The sequence below is a fragment of the Zootoca vivipara genome, chromosome 6 (assembly GCF_963506605.1).
Source record: "Zootoca vivipara chromosome 6, rZooViv1.1, whole genome shotgun sequence".
Lineage (NCBI taxonomy): Eukaryota > Metazoa > Chordata > Lepidosauria > Squamata > Lacertidae > Zootoca > Zootoca vivipara.
In genome coordinates this window covers 71,372,591-71,390,917 of record NC_083281.1, presented here as the reverse complement: position 1 = coordinate 71,390,917, position 18,327 = coordinate 71,372,591, and the positions used below count along the sequence as shown (strand labels likewise).

Genomic DNA, 18,327 nt, shown 5'->3' with positions numbered 1-18,327 from the left:
CTGAGGTTGGGAGCTGAGCCTGGGTTCAGCACGCCCATTGGTTGTGCCATTGGTCCTCCTGCTCTATCTGACTGCCCCTTGGTTCAGAGACTGAACCACTGCTCAGAGTTGAGTTCATGAGCCTGTCCAAGGAAAGATGTGATCTAAACATGTTAAAAAGGTAAAGGGATCCCTGACCATTAGGTCCAGGCATGACCGACTCTGGGGTTGCGGCGCTCATCACGCGTTATTGACCGAGGGAGCCGGCGTACAGCTTCCAGGTCATGTGGCCAGCATGACAAAGCCGCTTCTGGCAAACCAGAGCAGCACACGGAAATGCCATTTACCTTCCCACTGTAGCGGTATCTATTTATCTACTTGCACTTTGAGACGCTTTCGAACTGCTAGGTTGGCAGGAGCTGGGACCGAGCAATGGGAGCTCACCCCGTCGCAGGGGTTCGAACCACCGACCTTCTGATCGGCAAGCCCTAGGCTCTGTGATTCAAATAAAAACTTGCTTTGCCAAAGTGATTGGAACTAATCTGAAATGCTGTGTAAACGTACCTGAGAGTAGGTTTCATTAACCTTGTTTGGACTTACTGCTGGGTACACTTGCATGATGGATTTGGAGAATCCAAATAGTCTAGCTAGTATGGAAATACTCTTTTTGTGCATTGTAACTTGATAAATACTCCTATGGTAGCCTACTGTCATGAGATAAAGTAGATATAAACTACTTCATAACTTGCTTCATGCCAGTTTCTAGAAACCACAGGACGAGCGACTGCTCTTGTGCTTGGGTTTTGCTCATGGACTTCCCATTGGGGCATCTTGTTAGCCACTGTGAGGATAGGATGCTGGACTAGATGGGCCATTCACCTGATCCAGCAGGGCTATTTTTTTGTTCTTGGAAAATGAGTTGCCTTGACTGATGAAGGATGGGGGACCAGGGAGTCTCTGAAGCCATAAAGCTTAATAAGGAGCAAGAAAATGCATTTACTGAAAATCATACACTGGAGAAGATGTCAAAGAGATATCAAAAAATGGTGGAGATAGAAATGTTATGCATACTGAAGATCTCAGATTCAACCTGTGGCATCTCCAGTTACAAGAACCAGGCAGCAGGGTAATGGGGAAGGCCTCTGCAACAGATCCTAGAGAGCTGCTGCCAGTCAGAGTAGACAAAACTGGGCTCTGTACTGGGATCTGACCTGGTATAAGGCAGATTTCTATGATGAACTTGTACGTCTGAGGCTGAAACTATACAAGGAAAATGTGACTGCTTCTGAAAGCAGCAGCTCTCTCTTCTTGCCCTTAAAACAGCTGATGCAGCAATTGCCAGGGTGGGAAAAGTTGATTTAGTGCCACAGAGTAGTGCATGATGTGATATAATTATGCTTAAATGGTTGCCGTGTGTTGGTGATATTCAAGCATAAGAAGAGCCTACTGGATCAGGCCAATGGTTCAGGGGCATACCCAGGATCAAAACTGGGGGGGGGCAAGAGAGGGGAAGAGAGAGAGAAGGAAGGAAGGAAGGAAGGAAGGGGTGGGTGGGTGGGTGAGAGAGAGAAGGAAGGAAGGAAAGAAAGAAGGAAGGAAGGAAAGAAGGGGTGAGAGAGAGAGAGAGAAGGGAGGGAGGGGAGAGAGAGAAAAAAAAGGAAGGAAGAAAGAGGGGGGAAGGAAGGATGAAGGAAGGATAGAGCTCCTGTCTGCCCCCTCCCAGCTCAGGCTGCTCCTCCCCCCTCTCACATTGCTGTCGCTGGCTGCAGCCGCGGAGGGGACAGAAACAGCCTGATTTCCATAACCTGCAGCGACTTTTCCCCTTCAGTTTTCGGAGGGGAAAAGTGTGGGTTATGGTCCGTAAAATACGGTTGTTGTTGTTTTGCTTCTGGGGGGGGCAGCTGCCCCCTGCCCCTCGCTGGGTACGCCCATGCAATGGTTCATCTAGTCCAGCATCCTGTTCCCACAGTGGTCGACCAAATGCCTCAGTGGGAAACCTGCAAACAGGACCCGAGCACAACAGCACTCTCTCTTCCTGTGGTTTTCAGCAACTGATACTCAGAAGCATTGCTGCCTCTAGATGTTGGGGGCTGAGCAGTGCCATCACGGCTAGTAGCCATTGATGGCCTTACTCTCCTCCATGGATTTATCTAATCCTCTTTCAAAGCCACCCCACATTGGCGGCCATCATGGCTCCCTTGTGGGAGAGAGTTCCGTGGTTTATTTTGTCATGCAAAATATTACTGGAAGTTACCAGTGAGGTAGGGATCCAGGACTGTAGTTCGCTTGCAGCAGGAGCCACATTCACTATCCTGTCTAGTTCCCACCTGACACTGTATTTTCTGTGTGGGTGAGAGTCTGTTGCAGAACCCAGGCTGTGCAGCAGTATGAGAATCCCAACACTGCAGCAAAATTAGTTTGGACAAGAAAGATCAGCTGTCATCAATAATTATAGACCTTCAAGCCAGAGTAATAACTCATAACATGCATGCTTTGTGCCAGTCGTTCAGATTCATAGCAAGCATTCTGTTTGTTGCAAAGAAACCGGGTGCGGGTGGGAGATGACAAATCTCTGTCCTTTGGCAACAGAAATTAAAGGTCAAATTCCTCTTGTTTTTTCTTTTTTTAAAAAAATATTTCCATTTTTCTCTCTCTCAAGCTTTCTGCCAGCAGAACTTAGCAGTCGTCATGGTCCTGAAGATCCTTGAGAGCAGGAATGGGGGGGGGGGAAATGATGCCCCGTAGGCTAAAAACACCCTTTTTGATTTGACACTTTGTCGTCATAGTCCCGAAGTCTGTGTGTTGTAGTTCAAGGTTCAAGCTTAATCTTGTTTGTTTGATAAAGTTCCTCTCTCCCCCAGTGTGAAAGGGGGCTTATTTTCCTCCAGTGATGACATCTTTAAAAGCCACTTGAAAACAATGTACCAGAATAAATTCCAAACAAATGGTGACTTCTGACCTTCCTCAGCTGGGTAGCTAAGAGGGAGCTTCATCATATTCTCCTCTCTCTCTCTCTCTCTCTCTCTCTCTCTCTCTCTCTCTCTCTCTCTCTCTCTCTCTCTCTCACACACACACACACACAAATACAATTTAGAGTTTAGCACTTGGAACCCACTAATTGAAGCACTTGGAACCCACTAATAAATAAACTATATCAATATGTGGGTAGATGAACGAAAATAGGCTGTGGTGTGTGATTAGCATCATGTAGCAACTGCCATCGGTAAGCATGCCTTCAGAGCTTGCTAAAAAGGTAAAGGTAAAGGGGCCCCTGACCATCAGGTCCAGTCGTGAATGACTCTGGAGTTGTGGCACTCATCTCGCTCTATAGGCCAAGGGAGCCGGCGTTTGTCCGCAGACAGCTTCCGGGTCATGTGGCCAGCATGACAAAGCTGCTTCTAGCGAACCAGAGCAGCACACGGAAACACTGTTTACCTTCCCGCCGGAGCGGTCCCTATTTATCTACTTGCACTTTGATGTGCTTTCGAACTGCTAGGTGGGCAGGACAGGGCTTGCTAGGGCTGGGCAATTTCTGGTTTTCAACATCATGATATACCACCAGCTAAATATCGCGATATACTGATATATCACAATGTCTGAAATAAGGATGAAGCGTTGCATGCAGAGGCATTGGCTGGCCTCATGGTATTTCCCGCATTGGGATCTTTTGCATAGCACACACTCACACCCCTCATGATTTGTGATATATTGCCAGGTCAAAAATTATGAAACTCGTATTGCGATATGGACTTCAAACTGGTCCTATTGCCCAGCCCTAGGGCTTGCACACACAAAGACTTTTGAGCAGGGTGGATGGATCTGTTTCCAGTCAATCGCTAGCCCCAGCAGTCCTCACCATTGCTGAACCTTTTTTGCTCTTTGCTCTTCTCTGGCTGGTCTGCAATGGGAACAGAAGGTGCTTGTGGAACCAGCAGTGCGACCTCCATGGCTAGTATTATTGCTACTACTGCTTTTATTAAAGTAGTTTTTTTGCTGTTAGAGCACCAGCACTGCATAGTGTCAAAGAGGAGAGGCCTTTCCCTCGGTTTGCTTGCAATGTATGAATCAACACAGCGGAGGGAACCAAAGGAGATGGTGGCCAGAGAAAACAGAGGTCAAATGCCAATTCAATTCATATGCACGTACTTCATATGTTTAGCTAGATTAGGGCAGTCTCCCCCAACCTGGTGCCAGATGTTCTGGACCACAACTCCCATCAGCTTCAACCAGTGAGCAGGGTTGATGAGAGTTGTAGTCAAACCACATCCAAAGGGCAACAGATGTTGGGGAAAATTGGAGGATGTTATGGAGGCTAAGTTTGCACATCTTGGAAAAGGTGAGAAATGGAGCAAGTGAAGGAGTGAGATGGCATCACACAGGTGAGAAATGAGGAAGAGTGGAGCTGTTTGAAGGAAGTGGAGACCTTTGGGAGGTGGAGCTGAATAAGGCAAGGCCATGAGCAGTGGTAGAGCACCTGCTTTGCATGCAGAAGGATGCAGATGCAATCCCAGGCACCTCCAGTTTATTTAATCTGTTTATTAATGAACTTTGTATTCTGCCCCATAACATAAAGTTCCCTAGGAGGAACTTTCTGACAGTAAGAGCTGTTGGATGGGGGAATGGACTACTTTCCTTCATTGGAGGTTTTTAAGCAATGGTTGGATGAGCATCTGCCAGGGATTATTAAGTTGAGACTCCTGCATTGCAAGGGGCTGGACTAGATGACCCTTGGGGGTACCTTCCCAACTTTGTGATTCTTTGTTTCCACGAGTAACTTACAGCAATAAATTATAAACAGGATTTAAATGCAAAACAAGACAGAAACACATGAAATCAAAATGGAAAAAAAAGATAAAAGGATAGGATCAGGTAGTATGTGATAGAAAAGACATGAAGCGGCTTCTGATGTCCCTCTTTGCATTGGGATACAAGGGGTGTGTGTGTGTGTGTGTGTGTGTGTGTGCGCGCGCGCGCAACAAGACTGTGGATGGTTTTGAAGGTGAGAATGAGGAGTGTGTGCTGAGCCCAAGAGGAGACAGGAAGTGAGAGTAGGGTTTTCAAGAGGGGAATTGTGTGTTCAGAGCAATGTCAATATACAGTGGTACCTTGGGTTACAAACGCTTCGGGTTATGTGTTTTCAGGTTGCGGACTGCGGACTGCGAGAAACCTGGAAGTACCAGAAAGGGTTACTTCCAGGTTCCGCCGCTTGCGCATGCGCAGAAGTGCTAAATTGCGCTTCATGCATGCACGGAAGTGCCATATCGCGTCATGCGTGTGCACAGATGCGGCGGCACAGGTTATGAACACTGCGGGTTGCGGACATGCCCCTGTCATGGATTATGTCCGCAACCCGAGGTTCCACTGTATAATGTTGGGGTACATTTCCACACACCTCCTGTTTAACACTTATTGCAGGGGATCCTTTTACCAACAAGACTTCTAGTTGCTGCTCTCTTCCTTGCTACTCTTGTGCATGTATTTCCACACACACACGCCCAATATCAACATGGTTTGTGCATATCAGGGCTGGCTTAAGAACCCCAGTGTGGAATGGATGCTGGCCACTCCTCCCCTCCCCTCCCCCAAGTAAAATGATGTGGACTTTGGCGGAAGGCCAGAGCTCACAACAGTAGTGATGTGATACAAGGAGCGCCAGAGGAAGTTACCAGTTGTGTTTCTGGAATGTTATCAAGCTCTTCCCAAATCTTGGAGAAAGTGAGCAGAAGGCATTCTCCCGTTAGATGCTTTGGGACTGCAAGCAGGCTACATTTTCTGTCTTTCAGCTTCAGACCCCTGTGTGCGGAGAGGAAGATCGTTCTTTCAATCATTGGTTCCAATTAACCAAATAATCAAATAATTAATTTGGACGTGGTCAGCTTTCCACCTTTATACCTGATGCAGTGGCCAGTTTTGCACACAAACTCAGATGTCTCTAAGGATTTCCCTGCAGTTTTTCTTCTTTTTTTTAAGAGCTTTAATTATTTGAGAGCACAAATTGAATTAACCAGCATGAACGGAGAACACCCTTCAGAACAGCTGCTGGTGCTGCTTAATGTAAGGCAGCCTCTCTCCCCTGCAAGGGTGGCTTGGAAATCCCTCCACATGCCCTCGCCTGCATGCATTATACATTATTGTCCGTGTCAGTCCCTTCATCGCTTCCTCAGTCCTCTGGCAAGCCCATGTCGGCTTATGCTTTGCCAGGCGCTGTGAGATTTGTTTCCACAACTTGTCTGGTCGTGTTTGTAGGCCACGGCACAGAAATGTGCAGCCCTGTCTAAATCTCTGCACTGCAACTCTTTTAGCTGCGGCGGGTGGTTCAGGAGAAAGTCAGAGACGCCACCGTTATAGTTTGTGGGAAGTGGGGCTGTATTTGCAAGTGGCCGTAGTCTTTTCTAGGTGCAGGGGCCAGCCAACTGAGGAGTCTCTAGCTAGCGTGTTCTACATGTTTGCATAGGGATGTGGGTGGTGCTGTGGTCTAAACCACTGAGCCTCTTGGGCTTGCTGATCAGAAGGTAGGCGGTTCGAATCCCCGCAATGGGGTGAGCTCCCATTGCTCTGTCCCAGCTCCTGCCAACCCAGCAGTTCTAAAGCATGCCAGTGCAAGTAGATAAATAGGTACTGCTGCGGCTGGAAGGTAAATGGCATTTCTGTGCACTCTGTTTTCTGTTGTGCCAGAAGTGGTTTAGTCATGCTGGCCACATGACCCGGAAAGCTGTCTGTGGACAAAAGCCATCTCCCTCGGCCTGAAAGCAAGATGAGAGCCGCAACCCCAAGTCGCCTTTGACTGGACTTAACCGTCCAGGGGTCCTTTGCCTTTTTATCTACATGTTTGCGTACATAGTTTCAATGTCCCAATTTTCCCATTCCAACTGATGCAATCGAAGATAAATTTTCATGCAATAAAATGGGCAGATGTAACACCATATCTCTCATTAAAGAGCTGCACATCTGCAAGTGTGTGAAGGGTGTTCATATCCTGCACCCATCTGGCTTGATCTTCTTTAAAAGGCTTCTCACTTCAGCATTGCCACATAGGGGAGGGTGGGAGGAATTCCATATACACCATACATTTAAAACACTCCAGCCAAAGAATCTTGGGCACTGTAGTTTTCTCCAGCCATGCTACCACCAACAGCCCTGTGGGAAAGGCAGTGATGACTTTTTTCTTTGGCACTTTAATATTTTATTTATATATTCATAGCTGCCAAGTTATCCCCTTTTTAAAGGGATTTCCCCTTATGCTGAATAGGCTTCCTCGCGAGAAAAGGGAAAACTTGGCAGCTATGTATATTTGTTATAATGCTTTTTTTGTGGTCTTAAATGTAGTGCATAGCTGCCAAGTTATCCCTTTTTTAAAGGGATTTTCCCTTATGCTGAATTGGCTTCCTCGCGAGAAAAGGGAAAACTTGGCAGCTATGGTAGTGTACTGTTTTTTTGCAAGCTGTCTTGGAAGAAATCCGTATCCTGAAAGGCTGGATATATAAACAATTGCAATAAATAAGCAGGTTTAAGAGTGTAGTGTGATTGTGCCTCGGTTTACGAGGGACAGGATGGCCTGCTGGCCAATTTAAAAGCACAGATTTACAGGCCAGCAAACTGTGTGTTAGGAAAAGGAGAACAGCCTTGTCCCTTCACTTTGAAAACTGCCAGCGATTTGGGAGCAGGCTCCGTGAAAAGCTTGCAAGACCTTGAGGAGCTTTGCAGAGACTTCCCCACCCTCCAAATTGCTCGCAAATCCTCAATAATTTGTTCCCCTCTGTGCACAGTTTGCAATCTGCTTATTGAAACTAATGGAGGCATGTTAAGCAAACATACAAGGGAGGCAGTGAGGACAAGGGGGCTAGCTGAGGCCATTTCTGGACCGGGATAGCCTGGCCTCAATTGTCCATGCTCCTAGTTAATTTTTTTTTTTGCTTGGACTACTGTAATGTGCTCTATACGGGGGTGCCCTTGAAGACAGTCCAGCGGCAGCAGCTAGTGCAGAGTGCAGTTACTAGGTTGCTAAGAGGGGCAGCATGAAGGGACCTTGTGCCATTGGTCCTGAAAGCCCTGTACTGGCTGCCAGTGAACTGCCAGGCCCAAGGTATAGGTGCTAGCATACAAAGTCCTAAATGGCTTGGGACCCAAATAACTGAAATAGTGCCTTCCTCAGTACCAACCACAGTGAACCCTCACGAACAGGTGAGACCTTGTTGGTGGTGGGGCCACCCCCAGGGGCCGCCCAGTTACCGCTGACCCAGGACAGGGTCTTTTCAGTGGTGGCTCCCCTGTTTTGTAGAATCCCTGCCCTAGTGTGATGTGCCTGTCCCCAACATTATTAACTTTCAGGAAAAAAATGAAAACATTTTTCTTTACCCAGGCATTTGGGGGCTGAAGAAGACTGTTCCTGGCAGCCCCAAGATCACTGGATGGGAGACTGTTTTTTTAGCTGTCATTGTTTTTAGAATGTTCTAACTCTTTCAGAACGTTCTTGTTTTTAAACTGTATCTGTCTGCTGCTCTGGTCTCCATCGGGAGGAAGGGTGGGGTATAAATTAAATGCATGAATAATAATAATAATTATTATAAATGCATAAATAGCTCCAACCCCTGTTGCTGTCTTCTGTGAATTAGGGGGTGACTTTTCGAAGTGGTAGGGTCCCCTCCTGGGCTCATGAAGACTACCTATAATGTCATAACCCCCCCAAGTTTTAAAAACATGCAAGTGGGGGCTCCCTGGCTCAGAAGATCACCCTCCAACTTGTGCAGGCCTGTTGCAAGGCTGACTGGAAAGGTGTGGGGGGTGGGTGGGTGGGTGGGTGAGTGATGGAGGCTGGAGCTTACACAACCGTACTCACCCCCACAAGTGTTTGCTTAAGGAGTACAGTTTTACCTCGACTTACGAACGACTTGACAACCGAATTTTTTGACTTGCGAATGGGGGAAATGGCCGCACGCTTATGAATTTCTCGACATCCGAACGGAAACCGCGGAGGTTTTTTTGACTTACGAATTTTTAGATGGGGTTGCTTCGACTTACGGATTTTTAGATGGGGTTGCTTCGACTTACGAATTTTTCCGTTTCCAATGCATTCCTATGGGGAATTGCGTTTCCAATGGTGCTTTTCGACTTACAATTTTTTCGACCTACAAAGGTGCCTTCGGAACAGATTAAATTCCTAAGTCAAGGCACCACTGTATGTAATTCCTGAAGGGGTCTACAGTGTCCATTGATTTCAGGAGAAAAACGTGGAGCAAGAGGATTTTCTTAGGTAGGCTGATGTTTTGCTGCTGCCCACCGGCCCTTTTCCGGCATGTGGCCACCTCCTCAGCACGCTCTCTGCTGAAATAAATGGAGAGGCTATTTATTAATTTATAAATGTTTTCATGCCGCCCTTCAATCGTATTCCCAGGATGGTTTACAAAAAGACAAAAATGTAAAAACAACAACAAAAAAGGGGGGAAGTCACACAATTGTAAAAGCAGAATAAAACAGCAGTCTTCAAAATGCATCTAAAATTATATTTTTAAGGCTTTTGCCTGATGAAAAAAGGACATGAAACTGAACCTTTCTGGGTAGTGCATTCCACATCTGGGCTGTCACTGAGAAGGCTCCCAGGATTTCCTTTCTTCTTATTTGCACATGTATTCACGGAGAAGAGTTGTTTTTGGTTTTTTTTGAGCTTGATCTGCAGAAAGTTTTGCCAGAATGATGATTGCACTCTATATTTATTGCCAATTACTCAGTGCCAGTACACTCTTGCTTATAGGGAGGGAATTAGCAATGATCAATTAACGCCAAGGTAAATGCAGATAAAATAGCATTTATTTACACAGACTTGGAGTACAACCTGGGCTAACCTCAGGTGGTAGTGGGGCCTTCAACTGAAGATCTCAATGTATGGGTAAGAGATAGGGTTCTTCCAGCACACTAGTCCAACGACATATGAAAGCCTTTAAACGCCCAAAACAGCAATGTGAATTGGGCCTGGTGATGCCATCCCATCAATTTTGTTAAACCATCTTAAGAACGTAAGAAGAGGTCTGCTGGATCAGACCAATTGCTCATCCAGTTCAGCATCCTGTTCTCACAGCGGCCAACCAGATGCCTTTGGGGAAACCTATTATGAAATAATGTTGGGGAACGCTGGCTATTAAGAGTGCTAACATAAATCATATAACCCAGTTTCCCAGTGGCCCTTCAAAGTACGCTTCACACAGAGTTTATAGAAAAACAAAATACGCAAACAGAACTTGACGTCTAAAAGACACCACCAAGAGTTTAAAGACCAACCTAGCATGAAACCTCTGGCTAGCAATATACCATTTAAAGCAGGCACCCCCAAACTTCGGCCCTCCAGATGTTTTGGACTACAATTCCCATCATCCCTGACCACTGGTGCTGTTAGCTAGGGATCATGGGAGTTGTAGGCCAAAACATCTGGAGGGCCGCAGTTTGGGGGTGCCTGATTTAAAGTATACAGAAGAAAAACAAAAGGTTGGCTTTCTCTAACAGAAAAACAAACTGACTCAGAAGAGACTTTAAACTAAAGATAAACGCTCTCTCTCCCAGCAACTTACATACCCCCATTCCAACCCTTCCAACCTCTCCAAACCTCCCACCATACTCCCACACAACTACCGCACAAAATGCTTTCCAAGAGAGCCTTATATACATGGAGTAGAGCCCACGCCTGTGAGCAATTAAACAGAAATTACCGGCACCTGTTTTTCTTAAACAGACAGTATTGACATTAGACCGGCTCAAAAGCAACTTTGATTATTCAATAAACCCAACAAAACCTGTCAGCAGGACCCGCACACAAGCTGTAGTACAAAACACCAGGAAGAAACCACATGGGCTGCCTCTGCTCACAAGCTGCAGGAGCAAAATTTACACTTGCATAGGAGTGGAGTAGTGCAAAAGTGGATGGAGCTTTCTTGCATGGCTGGACCAACTTTGTACTAGTCCCCCCCCCCCCACGGAAAATGATTAAAATGGATTTTGCGGTCTGAACAAAGTTTAACCTTCACACTTGTAAAAAAAACAAACCAGTTTCATTGTGGTGCAATGGACATAACCTCACTCAGCTCTGTAGCTGCTGGTGTGGGGTGGTGGGTGGTTGAGGATTCCACTCTTATTTTTAGAAAGGACAGAAAGTACTTAAAGGTTATAAAAGGTTAATGCTTTGGAGTCTATGCTCAGAAACTTGGCATAGTTAATCACTGTGCCAGGGAATTTTCCTAACTGAAATCCACTTACTGGTTGTTTATAGACCTCAGATTATGATAGTACATGCTAAACTTGCTACCTTGTCGTGAGACATCCCGACAGACCTCTTACCGTGTGGCACATTGTACAGATCCCTGATGGGTAAACAGAAGGACAAACAGAGATATTCAGTGGGTGAAATTAGTTTTAGACTTTTGATTCCATTGTCCTGTCTCTTCATTTATTACACCTGTTACATTTCTTCCATAGTGCTCAAGGTGGCGTACATGTTTTTCCCTCTCTCCATTTTGTCGTCACAACAACCCTGTGAAGTAGGTTAGGCTGAGAGACAGTGGCTGGCCCAAGGTCACCCAGTGAGCTTCTTGGCTGAGTGGGGGTCTCTCCCTCTAACCACTACACCACACTGTCTCTCAGTGCACATAACCCTTTTAGACGGTTATGTGTTACTGCACTTCAAAATGCCCTGTTATGATTATTATTTTTGACCCTCTCCAAAGTCCTACTCTAATGGTATCACTGGAAATCTACTGTAAAGGGTAAAACTCCTATATACGAAAAATACACTTCCCAGCCACATAGGTTCTTTTTCTCCCCCCAACACGGCACCAGGAAGGTAGTTGAGAAGGAAAGCAAGTGTATTATACTGCTTGTTCTAGAGGTGCTTCAGGGATATTAAGAGTACCACAAGAAGATTATACTGTTTACGAGATAAAAGGGTATCTGACAAAGGTTTATATTTAGAGCACTCCGTATGAGTGAGCGGGGTGTTCTTTTCAGTGCGCCGAGAGTGTGCTTCTTTCTGTATAGGATGCTTGCAATTGCACACCATTTGTCCGGAACGCAGCAGCAGAGATCGCGCCCCCAGATTTCGAACGTTTCCTGCAACGGCAGACTTCAAGCGTGCTGAGAAATAATTCAAGATGGCAACAGATGCGGAGGCCGTTTTAGCAGGTCTCTGTTCAACTCGAGGGCCAATTGAGACATTACGGCCCCCTTGTGGAGGGCGCAAATGGGCTTCCCCACACACCGCAGTGCTCCACACACCAGCCGTAATCATCCAGAATTCCTTTACAATGTACACCAGCCCAGTTGGGGCCATCTCCACAGCAGCAGCAGAAACTGCCATGGATTCTTCGCACAAGCGAGGAGACACCACAGAGATCAGAGTGAGCGGGAAAAGGGCCAGCAGCTTCTGCTGCTCTTAAAGGCTCTTGGTGGATGCAAAGTGCAAGGAGTCCTGATTTTTATATATACAGTATATATAGGTTTTGTGGTTCTGTGTCTAATCTTATCTTTTTTCTAAAATTCATTTATTGGTGTGTGTGTGTGTGTGTGTGTGTGTGTTTCTTTTTATAAAGCTCCCAAAGAAGAAAATTAAATAATAATGGGATTAAGGAGATTTCTCAGGATGGTGGAGGGTGTGTGTGTGCTGTGTCCCGTTGTTGTGGTACTGGTGGCACTCACTCTTCTTCCGACAGGAAATGCTAGAGGGGGGAGGAAAGACACAAAAAATGTGGGGCCGAGAAGGGTCAGTGGTGGGTCAGTGAGAAAAGTCCCTATTTCGATCTGAGGAATATTAGAGGGTATGAGTTTCTTGTGCACAGATGGCAGGAAACTCTCCAAAGTCGACCGAACAGTTGTTAGGTCACACAAGCTAACCAAACAAGTGAAAAATATAGTATATGCTTTGATAGATGACCTACATGTGAAGAGATGTGAAAACTGCAAAAGAGAGAGCTTTAGCCTTGGATTCAGACAGAAACCAAGCATTGGTCCGATTCTCTCTCCAGCTTCCTGCTTTTCTTTTGACTCGCATCACTGCAAATTTCAGCTCTGGATTTGTCCTTCTGCCTAAGGGGTCCCACCCATTTTCCAGTCTCAAGCCTATTCCTTTGTTCCACTTACTGGCCCATGACCCAGGTGATCACCCCCTCAGGAAGCTAGCCTGGCTTATATTTAAACACTTGCTGGATCCAGGGGTTAGAAGGGTCTTGGCATGCAGCCTACTCCCCCCCCCAAAAAAAACCAACCCCTCGCAGCACTACTATTGTTGCCTTGAAAAGTCCATTCATGCTAACACACTTTTCCCTCTTAACCAACAGGAAAGAATTGGTACCTGGTGCATTTAGACCTCACAGTAACAGATGTAAACGACAATGTCCCTGAATGGGCCATGGAACCTTTCCCTTACCTAGCAACTGTTTCCCCTAAAGCTGCAGCAGGCACGAAAGTGTACAAGCTCTTGGCTAAGGATCAAGATGAAGATGAAAATGGAGCCGTTGAATATTTTCTGGTAGAAGGTAAATGCAGCTTCTAAAAGCACAGGTGGAATCTTTCTGTGTGGATTTGTGTATTTCCCCCCTCCTGTCTCACTTTGTACTTGGTAGGGCCTTTTTTGATCAAAACCCGGTCAAATTAACTATTATTTAAAAACAGTGGAGACTGGTGTGCATTAGGACTGCAAGTGTAAAAAGCAGGGAGGCCAACAGCAGGTGGCGCCAGAAACAAAGACAGACAGATGCAACAGGAAGCCCAGTTTTCTCCACTTTCCTGCTAGGGTCGCCAGACTCAATAGTGGACAGGGCTTTTGTGTCCTGCTCTCTTTTGAGTCTGGAAACCTTAAAGAGAAACCAGCAGACCCTTTGCTTGGAAATTAAACAAAGGGTTTGCTGGTTTCTCTTTAAGGTTTCTGGACTCAAAGGAGAGCAGGGCAATTAAAGGCACAGAGGTCCTGTCCTCTATTGAGTCTGGCAACCCTATTTCCTGCTGAGTTCTACAAAGGCAGCACTAAGAGGAGAAAGAGGAAGCTCACCGTCACTGCCACCCCCAGGACCAGGCTTCCTCAACCTTGGCCCTCCAGATGTTTTGAGACTACAATTCCCATCATCCCTGACCACTAGTCCTGCTAGCTAGGGATCATGGGAGTTGTAGGCAAAAAACATCTAGAGGGCCAAGGTTGAGGAAGCCTGCCCAAGACTAATTGTTAGTATGGATGCAGGCAGCGGCAGACTAAGGGGTGAATGAGAGGGAGGAGTTGTAGCTCAGTGGTAGAGCACATGCTTTGCATCCAGAAGGTCCCAGGTGCAACCTGTTTCACCTGTAGTTAAATGCATCTCAAGCTTCTCTGGGAAGGACCCCAGCAGATTGGCTCAGCAGGAACATTTGGACCCACTAGCCTTGCTGCCACCTCACCCCTTCTGGAAAGAAGCCACTACTCATCTGTTGGGATGTCAGCCTTTGCCTCACCATGCCATCTGCTGCTGACTCCCATCTACCTCCTTGAACTAACCAGGAGCCACTTACAAGCTGTTAAGAAACTTGATTTCTTCCCCCCTTCCACGCTGAGTTTCTGGTCATGTCAGAACCTTCAAGTGAACATTTGCAGCTAAGTGGTGGAGATTGCTCCTGTGGTTATATATTTATTTGTCCCTATCCAGCCCCTTCCTCCGAAAGGAGCTTCCCCATAGATCGAAAACATTGGGAGGGGGGCTTAATGTTAAACCAGTTACCCACTTCAAAACATGGACCTGTTGACCACGGTCCTGAATGTGGTTGGTGTTTTTTTTTGCTCCTTCGCAGGTGGAGAGAACAGATTTGAAGTGGAAAAAGATACTGGCTGGATCAAAACAACCGGTTTGTCTCTGGTGAAGGAGAGGGAATATTTGCTGACTGTGCTGGCAGCTGACAAACCAGGGCGCCAGGGTTCGCCTGCCTCAGTGTCTGTAGTCGCCGGACGCCGAGTGCCACAGTTTGCCAACACGTCGTACTCCGTTTACGTCCCTGAAAATCTGCCACTGGGAGAACGGTGAGTGCCAAAATTGTGATGATGGATGTATTCTGCACCTTTAATGGCATTTTGAGAGCAGGCCTCTTCAGTTAGCTTTATCAGCGAGAAAGAAAGTTTAAGTTCAGCTGATGTGTGCTGCTTGTTAATAAATTATGAGTCCTAAATTACTCTGGAATTGGGGAACTCCTTACAGAAGACAACACAAGCAGGAGGTTGATTGGTTTAATCAAAAGGTTGTATAGTGCAAACAGAAAACCTCGGCACTGAAAATAAGCTAATAAAGTTCCATAATTTTGTTGTAGCTGGAACTGAGCTATGTCTAAGGGGCAGATGGAGACATGAATACTGGAAGTAGAGACACATACAGTAGTTGGCACATCCAGGCAGCTGCTGTGCCCCAGAGCTGTGATAAGTTGCAGAAGGTTAGACTAGATGATCCTTGGTACCCCTCCCAATAGTACATTTATATTATTCTAAGTGCCGCTTGTACCAGTGCCTACCCTGAGCCTCTCATGCTTGTTGGCTGAGCAGCCATTTTAATTTCCCACAATGCCCCCAAATGATGCTTTTTCCAGGGGACTGTGGGGAATAAAATAATTGAAGCGTAGCCATTGTTGTCTAGTAAATCTCCTGACCTCAAGAGGGCCCCCACCAGAAGGCACTCGAAACTACAGATAGCACCCGATAGCATCCCTGACCACTGGTCCTGTTAGCTAGGGATCATGGGAGTTGTAGGCCAAAACATCTGGAGGGCCGCAGGTTGGGGGTGCCTGGTTCAGACACACAACTTGTATCCCGCAGGAGCTGTAGGTTCAGTATTGTGGGCCAATTTCTATGGAAGCCCCTCCAGCGTAAGAGCAGAAGGGCCCCTCGCCTCCCTTTTGAACTTCCGGCAGTCTACAAAAGACCTTTTGATTTCAGGATTCCGATTTTATGGTTAGTTTAAGCAGATTTCATCTTCATTGCATCGTTTCAGCCCTACTGTACAGTGCTTAGAGGCTATAGTATTAAAGCGGTATATAAATTGTTGAAAGAAAAGGAAACATTAAAACATATTGGACTTCTCTGGCTTTCAAATGACGCCTTGTCGGTGCAAATGGGTTGGGTGGTTTTAGGAGGCCTCCCTGTTGAACTGAGCCGACGGATTGTACTTGCCTGCTCACGTGAGGTGATATACTATATAGCAACTCATCCTCTTTTCGGGATAAGAACTATTATAATCCTGCCAGATGTAGGGCTTGACCCATTAAAGTCTAGGAGACTCCCATGTACTTTGCTGAACTTCGGAGCTCATCTGACAATCTGTCATAATTTAGTGCATGTGTTATCGGATTAAACTTAAATGGTTTACTATCTGATTTACTGCCCCTGCATTCTAAGAACCATGTTTTCTTGCTGAAGCTGCCTCGAAAGCAAAACCAAAAATTGGCCACCATGGGATCGGCTCTTCAGTCGTGCTTCTTCATTAGGCACACAGTGAGCATGTGGTGTTTGCGGGATGAATGTGATCCTTGACTAAATCTGCTGGAAGATCATCTGGACGTCTGCAGCTTCTGAAATGTGTATACATTTATTAAACCAGCATTAAACTAAATTTTGATGGGATGCTTCCGGGTGATTCTGGCTGTACTGAAAAGCCCCAAATACAGTGGTACCTCGCAAGACGAATGCCCTGCAAGATGAATTTTTCGCAAGACGAATGCGTCTTGCGATCTGATGGTGACTTGCAAGACGAATTCGTTTTCTGAAAAATTCGTCTTGCGAATTGCGGTTTCCCATTGGAATTTAATTAATGCGTTCCTATGGGCAAAAAAAGAAATTTCAATGCATTCCTTTGGGAAATGCGATTCGCAAGATGAATTTTTCACAAAACGAATTGACTCGCGGAACGAATTAAATTCGTCTTGCGAGGCACCACTGTATTTAATTGGGGTAGGGAACCTTTCCCCCCTGTTGAAAGTCTGTTGACCTCCTATGAAAAGGGTCAATTGTGGTCTGGAGCGGATGGTGTATGGCGGCGGAACCACTGGTGGGAAGAGTTTGCAGCATTCCAGGGTTGCTCTGTGCCAACCCATCTCTCTTTTTCTATGTATGCCCACCTGTGCCCTCTTTTCTGCCTGGAAGTGCCCCCCCCTGCACCGTTTGACACAAGCGCCAATGGATTGATTGCAGGGGGATTACACTCTCCATGTCTCCACCCGTTCCTCCCTTGTTTCCCCGCCCATCCCTTTGACACAAGTCTGGATGGACTGGGAAGTAAAATCCAAAGGGGATCACTCCCTTTGTTCCTGGGGGAAGACCCAGAAGACCCAAGAGAGGTGGATAGATCAGCTGCTTTCCTGCACAACAACTTCCAAGGAGCTGACATTGAGCCCAAGACCAAACTTATATACTTCCGCTGTTGCTACATGCTTGTTAGGAGTGGTTAGTTAGCAGCAGGCTTCTTATTTACCTGTTGAAATGGCACCGCAGTTCAAGAAGGATACTGACAAGCTGGAACGTGTCCAGAAGAGGGCAACCAAAATGGTCAAAGGCCTGGAAACGATGCCTTATGAGGAACAGCTTAGGGAGCTGGGTATGTTTAGCCTGGAGAAGAGAAGGTTAAGGGGTGATATGATAGCCATGTTCAAATATATTAAAGGATGTCATATAGAGGAGGGAGAAAGGTTGTTTCCTGCTGCTCCAGAGAAGCGGACACGGAGCAATGGATTCAAACTACAAGAAAGAAGATTCCACCTAAACATTAGGAAGAACTTCCTGACAGTAAGAGCTGTTCAACAGTGGAATTTGCTACCAAGGAGTGTGGTGGAGTCTCCTTCTTTGGAGGTCTTTAAGCAGAGGCTTGACAGGCATATGTCAAGAATGCTTTGATGGTGTTTCATGCTTGACAGGGGGTTGGACTGGATGGCCCTTGTGGTCTCTTCCAACTCTATGATTCTATGATTCTATAATGTGTAGAAATCTGAAAGTATTTCCCCGCACCCCACCACCCTAGAGAGATGGCACGCAGGGCAATGTATTTGGCACTGAATGCCAAACTGAAGACTTAATTCTTCAACAATAACTGAACTATGCTGCAAGTCAATGATGTGTCTCTCTCTTTTTTGTATGTTATCAAGAAAAACAAGAAGAAAACCCATTTTTTTTTGCCATGATTGTTCAGCCTGTCATGCGTAAGAAAATAACCGAGGCTGCAATGAAGCAGGCTGCGAAAATGCATTCCTAATGCAGTTTCCCAGCAAGTAATCCTGATGGCTTTTGAAAGCTTTCAATCATCGTCCTCCCAGTCATTTTGTTTCCTGATCTTCTGCACACATTGAGCTCAAGAGCATTGGGGGGGGGACACAATA

At 46.2% G+C, this 18,327-nt stretch overlaps 1 protein-coding gene across 1 annotated transcript in view; it reads left to right on the top strand.

Moving 5' to 3' along the window:
• The first annotated feature begins 12,110 nt into the window (after nt 1-12,110).
• Nucleotides 12,111-18,327, top strand: part of LOC118086802 (neural-cadherin-like) — a 67,249-nt gene continuing 61,032 nt past the window's right edge. Inside the window, exons 1-3 of the mRNA XM_060276466.1 lie at nt 12,111-12,141; nt 13,293-13,490; nt 14,770-14,995. Coding sequence (XP_060132449.1) covers nt 12,111-12,141; nt 13,293-13,490; nt 14,770-14,995 — 455 coding nt within the window. The remainder of the gene's footprint in view (nt 12,142-13,292; nt 13,491-14,769; nt 14,996-18,327) is intronic.